Here is a 20,753-nt window from a genome sequence, read left to right as displayed (position 1 = left end):
AGGCAGGTTATAAACAATTCTATCATGATTTGTACATAATTTAACAGCCCAAAACAATATACACATGAATTCACTAAGATCAAGCCATGATCAATTCATTCACTTTAGAGCCAAAATTATAGGTTCAGCGAGTTTTTGACCTTAAAATATTCAATTAATATTAATTACTTCACAAAACATTGATTTAAAACTTTTCATGCAAGAACCCATGAATTAAAAATAGGAATTTCTATGTTTTTAAACATCTTTTGAAAGCCTTTGAAATTTTCTCCATGAATGGAAGAAGAGTCAAGGATGAAATCCCACGAAATTAGGCATGAAAGCTTGGAGAATTTTGCCTTCTTCCTTGGGACTTGAAGGTCCTCCAATGGAGGATCTAATTAGAGAGAATTTGAGAGAATGGAGAGCTTAAAATTTTTGGACTCTAATTGAGGATTGCGGTTTTTGATTAGGGTAATGGTGAATAATGACTTAAAAATCAATATATAATACACCCCCAAAATACCCCTACATTAATTGGACCTTTTTAGACAAGTAAAACTTAACTTAAATTTTCGGAATCATCGTCGGGGAACAAGTCCACATCGTGGAGTTGTTCCCTCAAGATTTTTCGAAATAATTTTTGGGAAAGTAGAGTCCAAGACATGGAACAAAAATTTGACCCTTGGTTAACCATGTCCGCGACGCGGACTGGTTTCATCTATGCAAAATTTGTAACCGCCTTGGGCATCTTGTCGGCCCAAGGTTGGGTCCTCCTCAAGGACCCCTAGGGGGCCCTTAGGGGATTCATAACAGGATGACTTTGACCCTATGTATGGTCATCTAGGTGTTAGGTTCATCTCCACTCATTTTATACTCCAAACAACACATAAAAACACATACAATATCCAAGGACACACTAGCACACGCTCAAGACTAGTTTCCGGACGTCTTGGTCGTCTTTGGACATTTTGACTTCCCAACTCTACAAATTGACTTCTAATTCTAATATTAATTATCTTAAAACCCTATTAATTCATTAAGACCTTGTGAGGCTATAGATTACCCTATTTCATTTTGAGGGTCGATACAGGATGGGGAAATGATTTCCTATCCTTTTATAATCTTATTGGGAAAATGCACAAGTACCCCTTCAACCTATGCCCGAAATTCCAGAGACACACTTATACTATACTAAGGTACTATTTCCCCCTTGAACTTATTTTATAAGTAATTTTCTACCCCTTTTCGGCCTACGTGGCACTAGTTTGAAAAAAAGCCGACCAGCGTTTGGCCCACAAGATAGTGCCACGCAGGCCGAAAAGGGATAGAAAATTATTAACAAAGTTAGTGCAGAGGGGTCATAGGACCTTAGTATAGTATAAGTCTGTCTCTGGGATTTAGGTCATAGGTTGAGGGGGTACTTGTGCATTTTCCCATCTTTATTAGTAAGAATTTCATTTTTATGATTATGAGATATTTCATTTTCTAAAAAGGTTTTCTTTTCTTTTTTAAATTGTAGAATCTCATTTCCATTGTATTGAATATGTCACGACGCGGGTTACACACTAGGAGTGACATAACGTACTTGACACTAAAGGAGTCTCATACAAGCCCTTAACCACCATTACATAAGACATAAGAATAATGCGGAAACTTAAAACTTTTATCGTAGAACTACAACTTTCTGGATATATGAAAAATGGGAAGCTAGATTTGTAAGACAATCTAAATATAAGAGTACGAAATTTAGGAATCACTCCTTACATTAATCATAACTGTTATCATAAGAAAATACAATATAGTCCTTAACAAGGAAAGTTAACTAGAACTAGACACAATAACATTCCGTACTCAGAATGGTGGACTCACCAAAACATAGAGGTAGCAACGCAAGTTTTCTTCAAGAATGAACTAACAACACCTCAATGGTCTGAACATACAATTATAGGAGATGTAGAAGAGAATGGGTTAGAAAAAACAGTACGAAGTATGGAAACATGTATAAAGATACTTAATATTGCTAAAAAGACATTTTAGTGAAAATAATGCGTTTATTAAGTTGGAAAACAATTTATGCACACAAGGACATCAGACAAATCATAATAGAATTCTCATACGATTTTTCATAACATAGTATGACCATCACCTTAACAACCCTAAAAGCATACTTGTGCAATGCATAGTTGGCATCACATAATACCAACTATACTATGTATCCATTAAGAATCACATGAGTTACACATATCAATATTAGATCCCATCATAATCCACAATCATACAGAAGTGAATAACTATGTTCATCACATATACATAAGGAGAATCATATCTTAACAACAACCCAATCAACGAATATCGTACCTTCATGTCATACCATAGCATCATGGACCCACCCATATTGACTTTCAAAGACTACTTGTGCAATGTAAAAGGTGAAGTCACATAACCTCACTCCTACGAAGTAGAATTATCAAGAAATCATAAGTATGGTTCAGGTCATATGCATTATCTTATTACATAAGGAGAATTGCCTTAACCGCATAGACCATGAGAGTTACATGAAATCCGGTGACATATAGCCCCACACCGATAGTAGGTGTTCTACTTGCCTAAGGTGGAACTAAACATATATATCTATAATATGGATATACTAGCTAAGCCCTATGCGGGTACATAGTTATGCGATAAGAAGATTGCTTCTAGAAACCCGACAGATTCACCTAGCGGGAGAGTTTCCTTCTCATTATATCATATGTAGAATACCCGGCCTAAACTAGCGGGAACGTCTCTACCTCATTTGCCATATCCACGTGGTGCTCAGCATTATTCTCCAACTTATAAATAGTTAAGGTGAATTGAAATTTCATATGTGAAGGAGTACATTACTCTTCATTCAACCCAACTCATAATTCAACCCAACTCATACATAGCTCATGTATTTAATATGGTGAGAACTACCTTTCACCTTAGAATCATCATATAATCATCCAAGACAATTAATACATAGTCATGTCTAATAGTAAAGGAAACTAGCCTTTCAACATACCATATATCACACTTTAGTCTTGAATTTTCACCATTCAAGTGGAACATAACTTCATACATAAATACATATAAGTATGCACGTCCACCTTTCAAGTGGATCAAACTATTCCTATATCACAATCTTGGACATAGGATTACCTTCATGTATTGTGTTCAAGCGCATAATTCAAGATTCAACACTTACAATTTACCCTTCAAGAGTCATCGATCATATCTTGAAATAACACTTAGAAATACATATAAGCATGAAATAAACAATATTAATTACTAGATCGACATATATACTATTGCACATAATCACAATTCATAAATGAACCCATCATAATTTTAATAAAGTTGGGGGCATGCGGAAAACACATGGGTTCAAGGGAAATTTAGCAATAAAACCCCTCATTAAATGTCAATTTCAGTATCGTATAGGATAACCAACATATAAATAAAATGTTTTTGAGAAGAACCAAAGGTTAGAATCAAAACCCTAATTTTGAACAAATTCCCAATTTAAAAAATAGTATAGGAACGGCTTCATGGGGAATGAAATCCCATGAATGAAAGCTCTCATACCTTGTTTGAAGCTTTACCACGAAATTGAGATAAAAATCTTAGAGGTTGAACTCTTTCCTTGAAGCTTTTGGTGTTTTTTCAATGGAGTCGAACCCCCGTTCCCCTCGTCAAGTACACCGCGGCCTGTTATGGTGCCAATGTTTCTTTGGGCAGTAGCTCCCCTAAATTTCCCATTTCCTACGAAAAAACTAACGGAGTCTCATGCCCCAACTCACGAGTCATGGAGTGGATCACGACCCATGGGGCAGTGTCTAGGACACTTGGGGCTCCTATCTCTTGGCCAACGCAACTCAACGAAGACTTCCACTGACTGTGGTCTCAACAATGAGCCGCGGTTGTAGTCGTAGAGCCTTGAGGAAGTAGCTCCAAGTTTGGGGCATCCTTGAGGTTTGGCCTTTGCTTGCTAATTTTGCTTGACACTACTCTATTAGTCCTTGACTCCTAAACCCCCTAAAATTATTACATGGTCTACTAACGTACGGGAAATTATTTGTATTAAATTTATCCTTACGTTTAGGCTTTAGTTAAACCTAGCATTTTCCAGAGTGTTACAGAAAACATGGGGAAGAATTGTAGTTTTGGAGTGGTGCATTCAATATTAGATGTTCTTGGTTTCATGCTTAATGTTTAGGTTCATATATATATATATATATATATATATATATATAGGTTAGATCTGGACAATTCGGGTTTTCTGGATTCTTGACTTTTATTTTGCTAATTTTTTTTTAATGTTTGACAGTACTTACCCAATAAAATGAACAAAGAGCTACCTTTTGCTGGAGGCCCTGGAGTCCTTACTTATAGTGGAAAGAAGTGGAACTTGTTTTTTGGTGGAGCCAAAACTAAATACAAATTTAGTACTGGATGGAAAATTTTTGGGGATGATAACAATCTAAAAGAGGGGGATGGAATTGCGTTTGAACTCTCAGAGTGCAACCCTGACAACGTCGAATTCAAAATACAGATTCTAAGAGAAAATTTTCCAGCTGAATTGGTTCCTGAAGATGTGGAGGGTATAAACACTGACAACCCAATAATAATTAATTGAAAACTTTATCAACCCTAGTAGAAATTTCAATTTGATGGAAAAAAATTTATCAACTCCATTTGTTTCAATTTAAAAAAATAAAAACTTTATCAATTCCAATAGTTTCATCTATGATATATGCTTCTTTTTATTAATACTGCTTTTTTGGGTTATGTAGTTTAATAATGTTGATATTATATATAAAAATATGCATTACGTTATTATGTAATACATGTACAACACATGTGAAGAGATTGTAATACATTAAATGCTAATATTCAATGCAACTAATTCTGAAATTTCTAATTTTTTAAAATGCGAATCTAAAATTTTCATTTTACGTCAACTAATTCAAATTTCAAATATTAATAAACATTTGCATCTAAAACTTAATGATTATGCCTAAGCAAGTGCCCATAATTATAAAAAAAATGACATCCTCACTAGTCCTATGTGTATTTATGCTTATGTGTTTTATCACATTGTAGACATTTAATCATATCATCATTTAATTTCTTAAATATCGTCACATTAGACCTTTTTTTGCTAATCTTCAACTAGTAGGAAGTTTATCCATGTAAATATTGAAAATTCAGTTTAATAAAATAAAAAAACTTAGAAGTTCATAATTTATAGCAATTTAAGATAGAAGTGAAGAAGAGGTAGCTAATTATATATTTTAAAAATCTAATTGGATGATTAAGAATGTGGTGAGGGTTAGTATTTTTAAATTTTTTTCAAAAAGTAAAATAATGGGAAAAAGTATTGTCAGTTAAATTAATTTGTCTAATCAGTAATAAGTTATAGCTTAATGTAACATTTGAGATTGTATTTGTGCGGACCATTGATAGTCTAACTCAATTCTTGTGTATTCCTAGTCAGCTATGCTCTATATATATCACGTGCGCATCTTAGTGGATTTGACATAGACGTCGAGTCCATCTAGAAAGACTTTAAAATATGACATAGACGTCGATTCCGTCTAGGAAGAAATTCAAATACGTTAGGTAAATGAAAAAAATTAATACTCCAATTATTTTAATAAATATATTTGTTTACCGTCCAATTTCAAATTGTATGATTCTAGCCTCTTTTGCTATAAAGTAATTTTTCAAAAAGTTCAAACACTTGTACAAAATCTTCACGAATTATGCACATTTTATTTGCACCTGATGAGATACTTAAGCTGCTCTCCTTTAATTTGGTGATCCTTATTATATAAAAAAATTGTCCTTGTTCAAAATTCTCATTTTTAAAAAATTCTTTATTAAAGAAATCTCTCCCACACCAACCAACCACAACCAATTTTTTTAAAACTATTTATTTAAAATAAAAAACTAAAAAAAAATGGGTGAAAACAAGTGTGATAGATTATTCTATTTCTAAAAGTAAAAAAAAGGAACTTCCAAAAACCGTGCACACTTGATTATTATTATTATTATTTTACCTTGATAAAATATTTAAGTAGCTTTTTTTAGATTTGAAATTTACGATTCAAAAAAAAAATTATTTCAGAAGCTAAATTAAGATCATCATTTTTAAAAATTAGACAGACCCATCATTTTTTTGTGTTTAAAGATTTCAAAACAAAATAAAGAGACCCGATGTTTGCAGTGTTCAAAAGTCTGAAAACAAAAAAAAAGACACAATATTTTTGTTTGAAAAATCCAAAAACAAACAAACGGCCACGTTATTTGTGTTAAAAACTTTAGAAGCAGTGAAAGATTTAACATTATTGGTGTTAAAACTCCAGCACCAGATAGAGACCCTATTCCATGTAACTAGTGTTAGACTCTAAAAGCAAATAAAGATAACTCGTATAATTTGTGTTAAAAACTCCCAAAGCAAGCAAAAGCCACATTTTTTGTGTTAAAACGTAGGAAAAAAACAAAAACCTCAGATTCCTTGTATTAAAATAATTGATAGCAGGCAAAGAGACCCAAAATATTAGTGTTCAAAACTCTAGATGCAAGCAAAGAAAATCCATGGTATATGTGTTAAAACTCCGAAAGCATGTAAAAAGACACATTATTTGTGGTCAAAACTTTGAAAGCAAACAGAAAGCCCACGTTATTTGTGCTAAAAAAATTGAAAGTAAATAAAGATACCCCTTATTTTTAGGCAATTTTCGTGTTTTATTAAAAAACCGAAAACAAATTATACTTCCTTATACTTGCTCAAGCATGGGCCAACATTTAAAAATAAAACAACCGAAAAGGACAACAAATAAATATTGATAGATCACTCGGTAAGCCTATAAATCTAACTAAGGCATGGTTTCCGAATTAAGGACTCCTCATTATCCCTCATTGTTTTCTCTCGTTTCCTAATTTATAGACCCCATATTATTTTTGTTAAGAATTTCAAAAGTAGACAAATAAAGCATTACTTTTACTAGGCTCAAAAGGTCGTCATGTAAAATGATTTGTAGTTCTTTAAGTCAAATATTAATGTGGGCATCTTTGTTTGTTATGATTTATTGTTATATTATATATATTAGTAAATAGGAGTATTTGTTTAACCAAAAAAATACTTTCACTTATTTTTTAAAATACTAGAACCCTAGACATACTCCTGAAAGCCCCAATCTATCCATGTTTGGCAGTTCATGGATTTTTGAGTATTGTTTATAAATTGAATCAAATTGTAATACAAGTTTTTTTTTATCAAGGGTTTTAGTGTATACATTCATCCTCATAGGTTGAGATGAAATTTTATCATTTTGATCTCAATAAACAAGTAATCATATGGAAATTTAAATTCAAATTTTAAGAATGGCTTGCGTGTGAGTGGATATGCCTATGCAGAAAAAAAACGATATCCTCACTATATATTTCTATACAAATTTTTAGTTATATGTTTCACCATAATTAAAGTAGACACTGAATCATATGTTCAGTTGGTAGCTTACAATATCATCACACTAGACTTATTTTTCCTCATCTTCGAGGAAGAGGAGGATTATCCATGTAAATGTTGTAAGTTAAACATAATAAAACAAAAAATTACCAGAGTTAATGATTAATAGAAATTTAACAAAGAAAAGGGAAGAAATGAAGAAGTGGGAAGTTATTTGTAGATATATAAATGGTTATTGGATGATTAGGGTAGGGTTAGTTTCTAATTAAAATGGGAAAATAAAGGCCTAAATTTAAAACATCATCGATTTATCCTTTTGGAAAATCTGCCATCCAATTATCTTTTAGATATTTACGTGAATATTCCTCCTCTTTCTCGTGAGGAAAAATAAGTCTAGTGTGATGATATTGTAAGCTGCTTACTGAAGATATGATTTAGTGTCTACTTCAAATATGGTGAAACATATAACCAAATATTTGCATTAAAATATATTTATTGACGATATCATTTTTTTTGCATAGGAATAGACACTCAGGTGCAAATCTTTCTTAAAATTTGAATTTGAATTTCTGTATGTTTACTTGTTTCTTGAGGTCAAAATTATCGAATTTTGTCTCAACCTATGAGGATGAATGCATACACAAATACCCTTTATAAAACAAAGTTTTTTTCCAATTTGATTCAGTTTATAGAGAAGACCCAAAAATCTATGAATTGCCAAACAAGGATAGTTTGGGGCTTTTAGGAGCATCATAGGGTTCTAATGTTTTAAAAAATAAATCAAAGTTTTTTTTTTATAAAAAAATATACTACTATTTACTAATATATATATAATATGACAATAAATCGTTACAAACAAAGATGGCCACATTAATACTTGGCATATAGAACTACAAATCATTTTACATGAAGACCTTTTGAGCCTAGCAAAAGTAATTATTTCTTTGTCTACTTTTGAAATTCATAATAAAAATAATATGAGGTCTATTAATTAGGAAACCAGAGAAGGTAGTGAGGGGAAATGAGGAGTCCTTAATTAAGAAACCCTGCCTTAGTTAGATTTATAGGCTTACTTAGTGGGTCTATCATGCTTCTTTGTTGTTTTTTTCGGTTGTTTTGTTTTTAAATGTTGGGCTAACTGTGGGTTGGGCCATTCTCAAGAAAGTGTAATGATGTGTAATTTGCTTTAGATTTTTTAATAAAACACGAAATTTGCCTAAAAATAAGGGGTCTCTTTATTTACTTTCAATTTTTTAAGCACGAATAACGTGGGGTTTCTGTTTGAATCAATGTTTTGAACACAAATAACGTGTCTTTTGAAATGTTGTTAGAGTTTTAACACATATACCATGGATTTCTTTGTCTTTTTCTAGAGTTTTGAACAATAATAAGCTAGGGTCTCTTTGTCTGCTATCAACTCTTTTAATACAAAGAATTTGAGGTTTTCGTTTGCTTCAGAAGTGTTAACGCAAAAATGTGGCTTTTTGCTTGATTTCGGAGTTTTTAACACAAATAATACGAGTTCTCTTTATTTTCTTCTAGAGTCTAAAACCTGTTACATTGAATAGGGTCTCTTTGTCTGTTTCTAGAGTTTTCAACACAAATAATGTTACCTCTTTCTTTGCTTCTAAAGTTTTTAACACAAATAACATGGTTGTTTGTTTGTTTTTGGATCTTTTAACAAAAATAATATGTCTTTTTTTTTGCTTTCAGACTTATGAACACTACAAACATGGGGTCTCCTTATTTGGTTTTGAAATCTTTAACCACAAAAACATGTTGGGTTTGTCTAATTAACAAAAATGATGACCTTATTAGCTTCTAAAATAAACTTTTTTTGAATAATAAATTCCAAATCTAAAAATAGATACTTAAATATTTCATCAAGGTAAAAATGACAATAATAATAATCAAGTGTGCACGGTTTTGTGAAGTTTTGTTTTTTACTTTTAAAAATAAAATAAGCAATCACACTTGTTTTCGCCTATTTTTTTTGTTTTTTATTTTAAATAAATAGTTGATAAAAATTGGTTGTTGTTGGTTGGTGTGCGAGAGAGTTTCTTAATAAAGAATTTTTAAATAATGAGATTTTTGAACAAGGACAAATCTTTTATTTCATAAGGATCACCAAATTCAAGGAGAGAGGCTTAAGTATCTCATCAAGGTGCAAATAAAATGTGTATAATTCGTGAAGATTTTATAAAAGTGTTTGAACTCTTTGAAAAACTTGCTTTATAGCAAAAAAAAGGCTAGAATCATAGAATTTGAGATTGGACGGTAAACAAATATATTTAGTAAAATAATTGGAGTATTAATTTTTTCATTTAGGTAACATATTTTAATTTCTTCCTAGACGGAATCGACGTCTATGTCGTATTTATGGATTTCTTTGTCTTTTTCTAGAGTTTTGAACAATAATAAGCTAGTGTCTCTTTGTCTGCTATCAACTCTTTTAATACAAAGAATTTGAGGTTTTCGGTTGCTTCAGAAGTCTTAACGCAAAAATGTGGCTTTTTGCTTGATTTCGGAGTTTTTAACACAAATAATACGAGTTCTCTTTATTTTCTTCTAGAGTCTAAAGCCTGTTACATTGAATAGGGTCTCTTTCTCTGTTTCTAGAGTTTTCAACACAAATAATGTTACCTCTTTCTTTGCTTCTAAAGTTTTTAACACAAATAACATGGCTGTTTGTTTGTTTTTGGATCTTTTAACAAAAATAATATGTCTTTTTTTTTTGTTTCAGACTTATGAACACTACAAACATGGGGTCTCCTTATTTGGTTTTGAAATCTTTAAACACAAAAATATGTTGGGTTTGTCTAATTAACAAAAATGATGATCTTATTAGCTTCTAAAATAAACTTTTTTTGAATAATAAATTCCAAATCTAAAAATAAATACTTAAATATTTCATCAAGGTAAAAATGACAATAATAATAATCAAGTGTGCACGGTTTTGTGAAGTTTTGTTTTTTACTTTTAAAAATAAAATAAGCAATCACACTTGTTTTCGCCTATTTTTTTTAATTTTAAATAAATAGTTGATAAAAGTTTGTTGTGGTTGGTTGGTGTGCGAGAGAGTTTCTTAATAAAGAATTTTTAAATAATGAGATTTTTGAACAAGGACAAATCTTTTATTTCATAAGGATCACCAAATTCAAGGAGAGCGGCTTAAGTATCTCATCAAGGTGCAAATAAAATGTGTATAATTCGTGAAGATTTTATACAAGTGTTTGAACTCTTTGAAAAACTTGCTTTATAGCAAAAAAAGGCTAGAATCATAGAATTTGAGATTGGACGGTAAACAAATATATTTAGTAAAATAATTGGAGTATTAATTTTTTTATTTAGGTAACATATTTTAATTTCTTCCTACACGGAATCGACGTCTATGTCGTATTTATGGATTTCTTTGTCTTTTTCTAGAGTTTTGAACAATAATAAGCTAGGGTGTCTTTGTCTGCTATCAACTCTTTTAATACAAAGAATTTGAGGCTTTCGTTTGCTTCAGAAGTCTTAACGCAAAAATGTGGCTTTTTGCTTGATTTCGGAGTTTTTAACACAAATAATACGAGTTCTCTTTATTTTCTTCTAGAGTCTAAAACCTGTTACATCGAATAGGGTCTCTTTGTCTGTTTCAAGAGTTTTCAACACAAATAATGTTACCTCTTTCTCTGCTTCTAAAGTTTTTAACACAAATAACATGGCTGTTTGTTTGTTTTTTGATCTTTTAACAAAAATAATATGTCTTTTTTTTTGCTTTCAGACTTAAGAACACTACAAACATGGGGTCTCCTTATTTGGTTTTGAAATCTTTAAACACAAAAATATGTTGGGTTTGTCTAATAAACAAAAATGATGATCTTATTAGCTTCTAAAATAAACTTTTTTTGAATAATAAATTCCAAATCTAAAAATAGATACTTAAATATTTCATCAAGGTAAAAATGACAATAATAATAATCAAGTGTGCACGGTTTTGTGAAGTTTTGTTTTTTACTTTTAAAAATAAAATAAGCAATCACACTTTTTTTCGCCCATTTTTTTTGTTTTTTATTTTAAATAAATAGTTGATAAAAATTGGTTGTGGTTGGTTGGTGTGCGAGAGATTTTCTTAATAAAGAATTTTTAAATAATGAGATTTTTGAACAAGGACAAATCTTTTATTTCATAAGGATCACCAAATTCAAGGAGAGCGGCTTAAGTATCTCATCAAGGTGCAAATAAAATGTGTATAATTCATGAAGATTTTATACAAGTGTTTGAACTTTTTGAAAAACATGCCTTATAGCAAAAAAAGGCTAGAATCATACAATTTAACATTGGACAGTAAACAAATATATTTAGTAAAATAATTGGAGTATTAATTTTTTCATTTACGTAACATATTTTAATTTCTTCCTAGAGGGAATCGACGTCTATGTCGTATTTTAAAGGCTTTCTAGACGGACTAGACACCTATGCCATATCCACTAATGAGAATGCACGTGATACATATAGAGCATAGCTTACTAGGGATCCACATGGATTGAGTTAGACTATCAGTGGACTGCACCAATACAATCTCATAGTGTTACAATAAGTTATAACTTATAACTAAATAGACAAATTAGTTTAACTGTCAATGTTTTTTATAAGAATTTGATTTTCAGATTGTCCGGCCGTTGGAATAACACTCCGAAAGGCTCAATTGATCATATTTTAATTCCCCCCCCCCCATTATTTTCCATTTTAAAAATATTTTAAAACTAACCGTATTCTTTATCATCCAGTTACATTTTAAAAATATATAATTAGCTACTCCTTCTTTACTTCTCTCTTATATTGCTATAAATTATGAACTTCACAATTTTTTTATTTTATTAAATTGAATTTTCAATATTTACATGGATAAACATTCTACCTGTTAAAGACGAGCAAAAAAAAGTCTCATGTGACGATATTTAAGAAATTAAATGACGATTTGATTCAATATCTACAATGTGATAAAACATATAAGCATAAATTCACATCGGACTATAGTGAGGATGTCATTTTTTATCATGGGCACTTGCTTAGGCATAATCATTCAGTTTTAGATGCAAATCTTTCTTAAAATTTGAAGTTTGAATCAGTTAACGTAAAATGGAAATTTTAGATTCGCAATTTTTTGTAAAATATAAATTTCAAAATTAAGTGCATTGAATATCAACATTTAATATATTACTATGTCACATGTGTTGTACATGTATTGCATAATAACATAATACATATTTTTATAAATAATATTAACATTATTAAACTACATAACCCAAAAAGTAGTATTGATAAAATGAGGCATACATCCGACATGAAAGTATTAGAATTGATAAAGTTTTTATTTTTTGAAATTGAAACTAATGAAATTGATAAAGTTGTTTTTACTGAATTGAAATTTCTACTAAAGATGATAAATTTTTTAATGAATTATTATTGGGTTATCAGTGTTTATACCCTTTACATCTTCAGGAACCAATTCAGCTGGAAAATCTTCTCTTAAACTATGAATTTCGAATTTGATTTTGTCAGAGTTTCACTCTGAGAGTTCAAACACAAGTCCATCTCCCTCTTTTAGACTGTTATCACCCCCAAAAATTTTCTATCCAGTACTAAAATTGTATTTAGTTTTAACTCCAACATGAAACAAAATCCAGTTATTTCCACCATAAGTAAGGATTGCAGGGGCTCCAGCAAAAGGAAGCTCTTTGTTCATTTTCTTGAGTAAGTACTGTCAAACATTCAAAAACAATTTACCAAAATAAAAGTCAAGAATCAAGAAAAACTAAAAGTGTCCCTCTCTCTCTCTCTCTCTCTCTCTCCCTCTCTTTATATATATATATATATATATATATATATATATATATATATATGTATATATATATATATATATGGCGTGTGTGTGAAAAGGAACATTAAGCATGAAACCTAGAACATCTAATCTTGAATGCACCACCTCAAAACTAAAATTCTCCCCCCCCCCCCCGGTATTTTGGAACACTCTGGAAAATGTTAGGTTGAACTAGAGCCTAAACGTAAGGATAAATTTAATTAAAAAAATAACCCTAAGTTTGTAAACCATCTAATAATTTTAGGGGGTTTAGGAGTCAAGTCCCAATAGAGAAGTGCCAAGAAAAAGGAGTAAGCAAAGGACAAAATTCAAGGCTGCCCCAAACTTGGAGCTACTAACTCAAGGCTCCACGGCCACCACCACAGATCATGGTCAAGACCATGGTCAGTGAAAGGCTTCATGGAGTTGCTTTGGTCAAGAGAGAGGAGCCCCAAGTGTCCTAGACACTGCCCCGACCCTCACGAGGGGACCACATGCCGTGGTTATCTCCACGACTTGTGAGGTGGGGCATGAGACTCCATTAATTTTTTTTATAGGAAATGGGGAATTTAGGGGAGGTATTGCCCAAAGCACCTGGCCCCATAATGGGCTGTGGTGAACTTGATGAGGGGAATGGGGGATCGTGAACATGACTTAGTTATTGTAGGAATTGGCAAGCTTGAAGAGGCTATCGCCTCAATCCTCACAACAAGCACCACGGGTCGAGGTGCTCCATGTGGCTCGTGAACCTGGACAAGTTCTTTTAATGAAGGTTAGTTTAGTCTTTTACTTTTAAGTCCAATTAATTTGTGGTGTTTTGGGTATATTAGAGGGTAAAATTTCAATAGAGTTTTAAGTCTTTTTCATCTATTTACAAGACTCAAACTCAAAGACCAAAAATATTCTCCCAAACCCAATCCTCTCAAATATTTCTCTCTACAAATTTCCTCCATTGAAAAACACCAAAAGATTCAAGGAAAGGGTTCAAGCTCCAAGATTTGCATCTCAATTTAGTGGTAAATCTTCAAATAAGGTTTGAGAACTTTCATTCATGGGATTTCTTTCCCCATGAAGCCCTTCCTATACTATTTTTGAAAATGAGAATTTGTTCAAAATTAGGGTTTTGATTCTAACCTTAGGTTGTTCTCAAAAACATTTTATTTATGTTGTTCATCCTATATTATAATGAAATTGATATTAATTAGGGGTTTTGTTTCTAAATTTCCCTTGAACCCATGTGTTTTCCCTGTGCCCCCAACTTTATAAAAAGTATGATGTGTTTCTTTATGAATTATAAGTATGTGGGATAATATGTATGTGGATTTAGTAATTTATCTTGTTTATATACTTACAGTAGTAATTCTAAGTGTTATTTTATGATATGATCTATGACCCTTCTAGGGTAAATTGTAAATGTTTAATCTTTAAGTATGGCCTTGAAGGCAATGCATGAGGGTAATCTTATGTGCAAGATTATGACATATGAATGGTTTGATCCACTTGAAAGGTGGAGGTGCTTAAATTTTTGTATATATGTATGAAGTTATGTTCCACTTGAAATATTAAAATCCAATGACTAAGGAGTGAGATATGGTATTGTTGAAAGACTAGTTTCCTTTACTATTAGACATGACTATGTATTAATTGTCATTGATGATTATATGATGATTTTAAGTTGAAAGGTAAATCTCACCATGTTGAATCATGAGCTATGTATGAGTTTGGTTGAATGAAGGGTAATGTACTCATTCACATACGAAATTACAATTCACCGTAACTATGTATAAGTTAGAGAATAATGCTTAGCATCGCGCAATATAATAATAAATGAGGTAGAGATCTTACCGCTAGTTTAGGTCGGGTCTTCGACATATGATGTAATGAGATGGAAACTCTCCCGCTAGTTGAATTAGCTGAGTTTCTACAAGCAATCTTCCTATCCCATAACTAGGTCTTAGCTAGTGGATCTACATTATAGATATATATGTTTAGTTCTACCTTAGGCAAGTAGAACACCTTCTATCGGTGTGTGGTTATATGTCATTGGATTCCATGTAGCTCTCATGGTCTATGTCGGTTAAGGCAATTCTCCCTCTATAATAAGATAATGCATATGACTTGAACCAAACTTGTGATTTCTTGATAAGTCCACTTCGTAGGAGTGGGTGTATGTAACTTCACTCTTTTCAGTGCAGAAGTATTCTTTGACAGAGAATATGGGTGGGTCCATGATGCTATGGTAAGACATGAAGGTATGATATACGTTGATTGAGTTGTTGTTAGGATATGACTCTCCTTATGTATATGTGATGAACATGGTTATTCACTTATGTATGATTGTGGATTATGATGGGATCTAATGTTGATATGTGTAACTAAGGCTATTCTAAATGGATACTAAGTATAGTTGGTATTATGGGATTCCAACTATGCATTGCACAAGTATGCTTTTAGGGTTGCTAAGGTGATGGTTCTACTATGTTATGAAAAATTGTATGAGAATGCTATTACGACTTGTCTTATGTCCTTATGTGCATAAATGATTTTCCAACTCAATAAGTATCTTATTTTCACTAAAATTTATTTTTAGCATAATTAAGTATTTTTATGCATGTTTCCATACTTAGTGCTTTTGTACTAACTCATTCTCTTCTACATCTCCTATGAATGTATGTCCAGGTCGTTGAGGTGATCTTAGTCCATTCTTGAAGAAAACATGGCTTGCTACCTCCAAGTTTTGGTGAGTCCTCAATTCTGACTATGGGATGTTATTGATCTAGTTCTAGTTTACCTTCCTTGTTAAGGACTATATTGTGTTTACTTATGATAAGACTTATTATTGATGTAAGGGTGAGTCTTAACTTTTGTGCTTTTATTTTTAGATGGTGTAATGAGACAAGTCTAGATTCCTATTTTTCATATATAAAGAAAGTTGTACTTTTAGAGTAAACATTTTAGGTTTTCCACATTAATTTTATGTCTTATCTAATGATGGTTAATGGCTTGTATGAGACTTCTTCGGAGTCAAGTGTGTTGTGTCACTCCTAGGGTGTAGCCCTAGTCGTGACATATTCAATAACAATGAGATTTATACAATAGAAATAAGAAAAAGAAAAACTATTTAGAAATGAAATATCTCTTATTCATAAAAATGAAATTCTAACTAACAAAGTTTGTTGAGGGTAGGAAATCATTTCTCCATCCTGTAACGAACCTCAAAATGAAATAGGGTTATATATAGCCTAACAAGGTCTTTATGAGTTACTATGGTGTTAAGATAATGAATACTATGTCAGTTTGTGGAGTTTGAAATTTAAAACGTCTAAGGACGACCAAGACGTCTGGAAATTAGTCTTGAGCGTGTGCTAGTGTGTCCTTAAATGTTGTATGTGTTTTTATGTGTTGTTTGGAGTCTAAAATAATTGGGGATGACCCTAAAACCTATATGACCATATTTAGGGTATAAAATGTCTGGTTATGGTTCCCCAAGGACCGCCCTAGGGGTTCTTGAGGAGGATCCAACCTTGGGCAAACAAGCTGCCCAAGGCAGCAGCAAATTGTGCATAGATTAAACAAGTCCATGTTGCGGACATGATTCAACAAGGGAAATTTTTTTGGTCCATGTCACGGACTCTACTGTGCCAAAAATTATTTTGAAAAATCTTGAGGGAACAACTCTGCGACGCGGACTTGTTCCCCGATGATAATTCCAAAATTTTAAGTTAAGTTTGACTTGTCTAAAAAGGTCCAATTAATGTAGGGATATTTTGAGTGTTTTGGGGATGAATTATATACTGATTTTAGATTATTATACACCCATTACCCTAATAAAAAACCCAACCCTCAATTAGAATCCAAAAATTATAAGCTCTCCATTCTCTCTAAAATTCTCTCTCTAATAACATCCTCACCTAGGTCTCAAGCGTAATTTCGTGGGATTTATTCAATTCATGTTTGGTGATTTCATCCTTGACTCTTCTTCCATTAAAGGATACAATTTCAAAGGCTTTCCAAAGATGTTCAAAAATATAGAAATTCCTTTTTTTTATTCTAAGCATGTGTTCTTGCATGAAAAAGTTTAAATCAATGTTTTGTGAAGAAATTGATGTTAATTGAATGTTTTAAGATGAAAAACTTGATGAACCCATGTATTCCTTAAATTCGTAATATTGACTCTAAAGTGGGTGAATTTATCATGGCTTGATCTAAGTGAATTCATGTGTAGATTGTATTGGGCTACTGAATTATGTAAAAAATCATGATACAGTTGTTTATAACCTGCCTTATAATGAGGAAATTCATATTTTATGTTGTTGGATCATTGATATGGATTGGTTGTTGGCTTAGTATTGTGTACATGACTATTTGTAAGAGCCTTTGTAAAGTGAATTGGTTGAAAAGTCTAAGGAATGGCGATGATGATGATTGGGAGGTAATGAGTTGACCTAATTCCTCTATTTAGTATAGAATTGATATTGAATTGTATTGATTGGTATGGTTCACTTATTATGGCGGTGTCTATGTGTTATAATTGTTATGAATATGGCCTTGTCGGCATTATTATGTGAAGTAATGTGATCATGTAGAAGATGTTATGGCTTATATGAATATGTAAAGTGAAGGATGATATGATATATGTGTGATCTTATATAGAGTGAAGTTATTAAGTGAAGTACTCTTGTAATGGCTATATAATATTTTATGAGAGTTAATGTTATGATGATTCACCAATTGATGATATATGATGATGAAGGACTAAGAAATGTAATAATATTGCATCTTTTGTGGTAGAATTATTGTCCCTTCATGGTACTTCAATGTTATTGAATACGTGATATGATGATGTTGTGTCTTGATCGATAGACTTAGGTCCCTCTACTTGATATATGAAAGTTATGTGAATGTGAACTCTTGACTTAGTTGGATTAGGCCTCTTTGTCATGTATATGAATGAATGAATGATGAATGAAAGTCTAGAATCGGTAGACCTAAGATGGTGCCCTTCTAGAGGATGAATAAACAGGACCTTGAATAAGAAAAGAAGGTCAAGAGCATAGAACCTTGAATATAGAAAAGAAGGTTAATAGAAGCCTTAAAGTAAACGACCGTAATGATATCCTTCTTGAGTGGAACGATGACTTAGGTATACGTTGGCTGGAATTACATAAATCAATCTCTAAGGAAGTCATAAGAGCTATCCTAATAGTCTTTGGTAGGCAGCCATAGTGGACCCATCCTTGGAAAGAAAAAGTGTAAAGAATTGGTACGCCATAGTAATAGTACTACTCTAATACACTTAGTGAATTATTACTCTATGAGAATAAAGGCAAAGCACCGAGTGAATATTCTTGTGATAGTACATCTACTTATGATGATACTATAGTACAAACAAAACCTTGATACTCCTTAACCATATGCCAACATGGGATGTGTCTTAGTTCTACCCTTGACAAGTAGAACACCCCATTCAGAGTAGGGTAACTTCAGAAACTATACCTAGCTAGTATTTATGCAAGTTAGTGCCTATTTTCATCATGTTGGATGTACACTCTAGTTATTGGATAGGTTCCACAACGTGTAGGTAGTGGAATGAGACGCTATCTACACATGGCACAAGTAGGCTTTTAAGATTATGTGAAGTCCTATACTGCTTTGATTGTATCTTAAATGGCTTAATGAAGATGGTTGACTTACGACTCATTTGTTTGCACTTAAGAGAGGTCTGAATCTTAATCATTCAGATTCATCCTATTAAGTACGTTTGGTTTTTAGGTCAGAATCAGAATTATTAAGAATCAGCCCATTAAGTTCATTTGTTTTATTTTTTTAAAAAAAAACTCTTAATGGGTCTGAAGAGGTCTAAATGAACCAGATCAGTAGGAGACTCTTGACAACACTCAGACTCATTTAATAAGTTATCAAATAATAAATCAGCATTTCTCTACTTTAAGCGTGCCTTTTTATCTCATAACTAAAAACTTTCTTTCTCTCTTTTCTCAATCAAACACCATTTCCCCCTCTTGAACTGGTAAGTTTTTATAAATTCATCAAGTTTTTTTTATATTAATAATTTTCTTGTATTGACTGTGTCTAGAACACTATTGGTATATTAACATTTATCAAGGTTTTTGAATGAAAAAAATTGTACATCCAAATCATGATTATTAAAACTTTTTTTTAATCAAAAGTGACATATTTTTTGTTCAACAAAATATATCACTTTTGATTAATTTTTTTTCGATATTCATGATTTGGAAGTACAGTTTTTTTCATTCAAAAACATTGATAAATGTCAATATACCAATAGTGTTCTAGACACAGTCAATACAAGAAAATTATTAATATAAAAAAAACTTGACGAATTTATAAAAACTTTCCAGTTCAAGAGGGAAAAAATGGTGTTTGATTGAGAAAAGAGAGCAAGAAAGTTTTTAGTTATGAAATAAAAAGGCACACTTAAAGCAGAGAAACGATGATTTATTAGTTGATAACTTATTAAATGAGTCTGAATGTTGTAAAGAGTCTCCTACAGATCTGGTTCATTTAAACATCTTCAGACCCATTAAGAGATTTTTAAAAAAATAAAACAAATGAACTTAAGGGGCTGAACCTTAATAATTCTGATTCAGACCTAAATACCAAACGTACTTAATAGTAATTTTGAGTTTACTTCATCTTTTAATCATTCCAGAAACTGATAAATTTCTCTATAATTTCTCGAAGAAATCATTCCATGTCTTCTGTGCACCTCTTCCTCTTTTGAGGGTAATTTTCCTGGGATTCCTTGATAACAATATGTCTACTAGAGGTTTTATATGCCTGTTAGCAGTTGTTCCTGTTTTAGACATGCATTATGCATTTTTGATGCATTTTGTGTGAATTAACAAGTAATTTGAGGTTGATAATGCACCTAATGTATTTAATAATATGTTTCTCAGAGACGTAATCTAAATTTTTTATTCTGTTGATGTTGAATGGAACATGTAAACAATTAAAGTGTTTATGAGCTTTTTAAATAGTCAAGTGAATCCATTATACACATGTCAAGATGTATAATATTTTAAATTATATTAGGAATCTACAATGATGCTTGAAAATAAATCTTACTTTTATATTACCGTCTCTTACGCTAATACCACAGAAGAATCACAAAACGAAACTTAAAGTACGAATACCGATTGAAGTAATAACATGTTTTGACGCTTTTTTAATAATACTATAACTTAAAAAAAATGTACTCCAATGTCAAATCTTGATGGATGGAAAAACAAGTGATAGCAGAATATTGTGAATAAAATACTATTTCTCAATTTTCAACTAATTTGAATTTTTCAGGTATGCGTATGTTGTGTTCTTCATATAAAAGTTAGTGATGCATCTACCTTTTTTTAATCCAAAAATACAAGAAATGACTTGCTTTTGTTCAAAAAG

General features: G+C 31.6%; 1 protein-coding gene across 1 annotated transcript; it reads left to right on the top strand.

Annotated features, from left to right (window-relative positions):
• The first annotated feature begins 4,147 nt into the window (after nt 1–4,147).
• Nucleotides 4,148–4,639, top strand: LOC109119615 (B3 domain-containing protein Os04g0386900-like). Its single transcript, XM_019212557.1, has 2 exons — nt 4,148–4,213; nt 4,331–4,639. Exons 1-2 carry the CDS (start codon nt 4,148–4,150, stop codon nt 4,637–4,639), a joined length of 375 nt encoding a protein of 124 aa, XP_019068102.1.
• The last annotated feature ends 16,114 nt before the right edge of the window (nt 4,640–20,753 follow it).

Source organism: Solanum lycopersicum, chromosome 1 (genome assembly GCF_036512215.1).
Source record: "Solanum lycopersicum chromosome 1, SLM_r2.1".
In the NCBI taxonomy this organism is placed as follows: domain Eukaryota; kingdom Viridiplantae; phylum Streptophyta; class Magnoliopsida; order Solanales; family Solanaceae; genus Solanum; species Solanum lycopersicum.
This window is presented reverse-complemented; position numbering and strand designations above follow the sequence as displayed.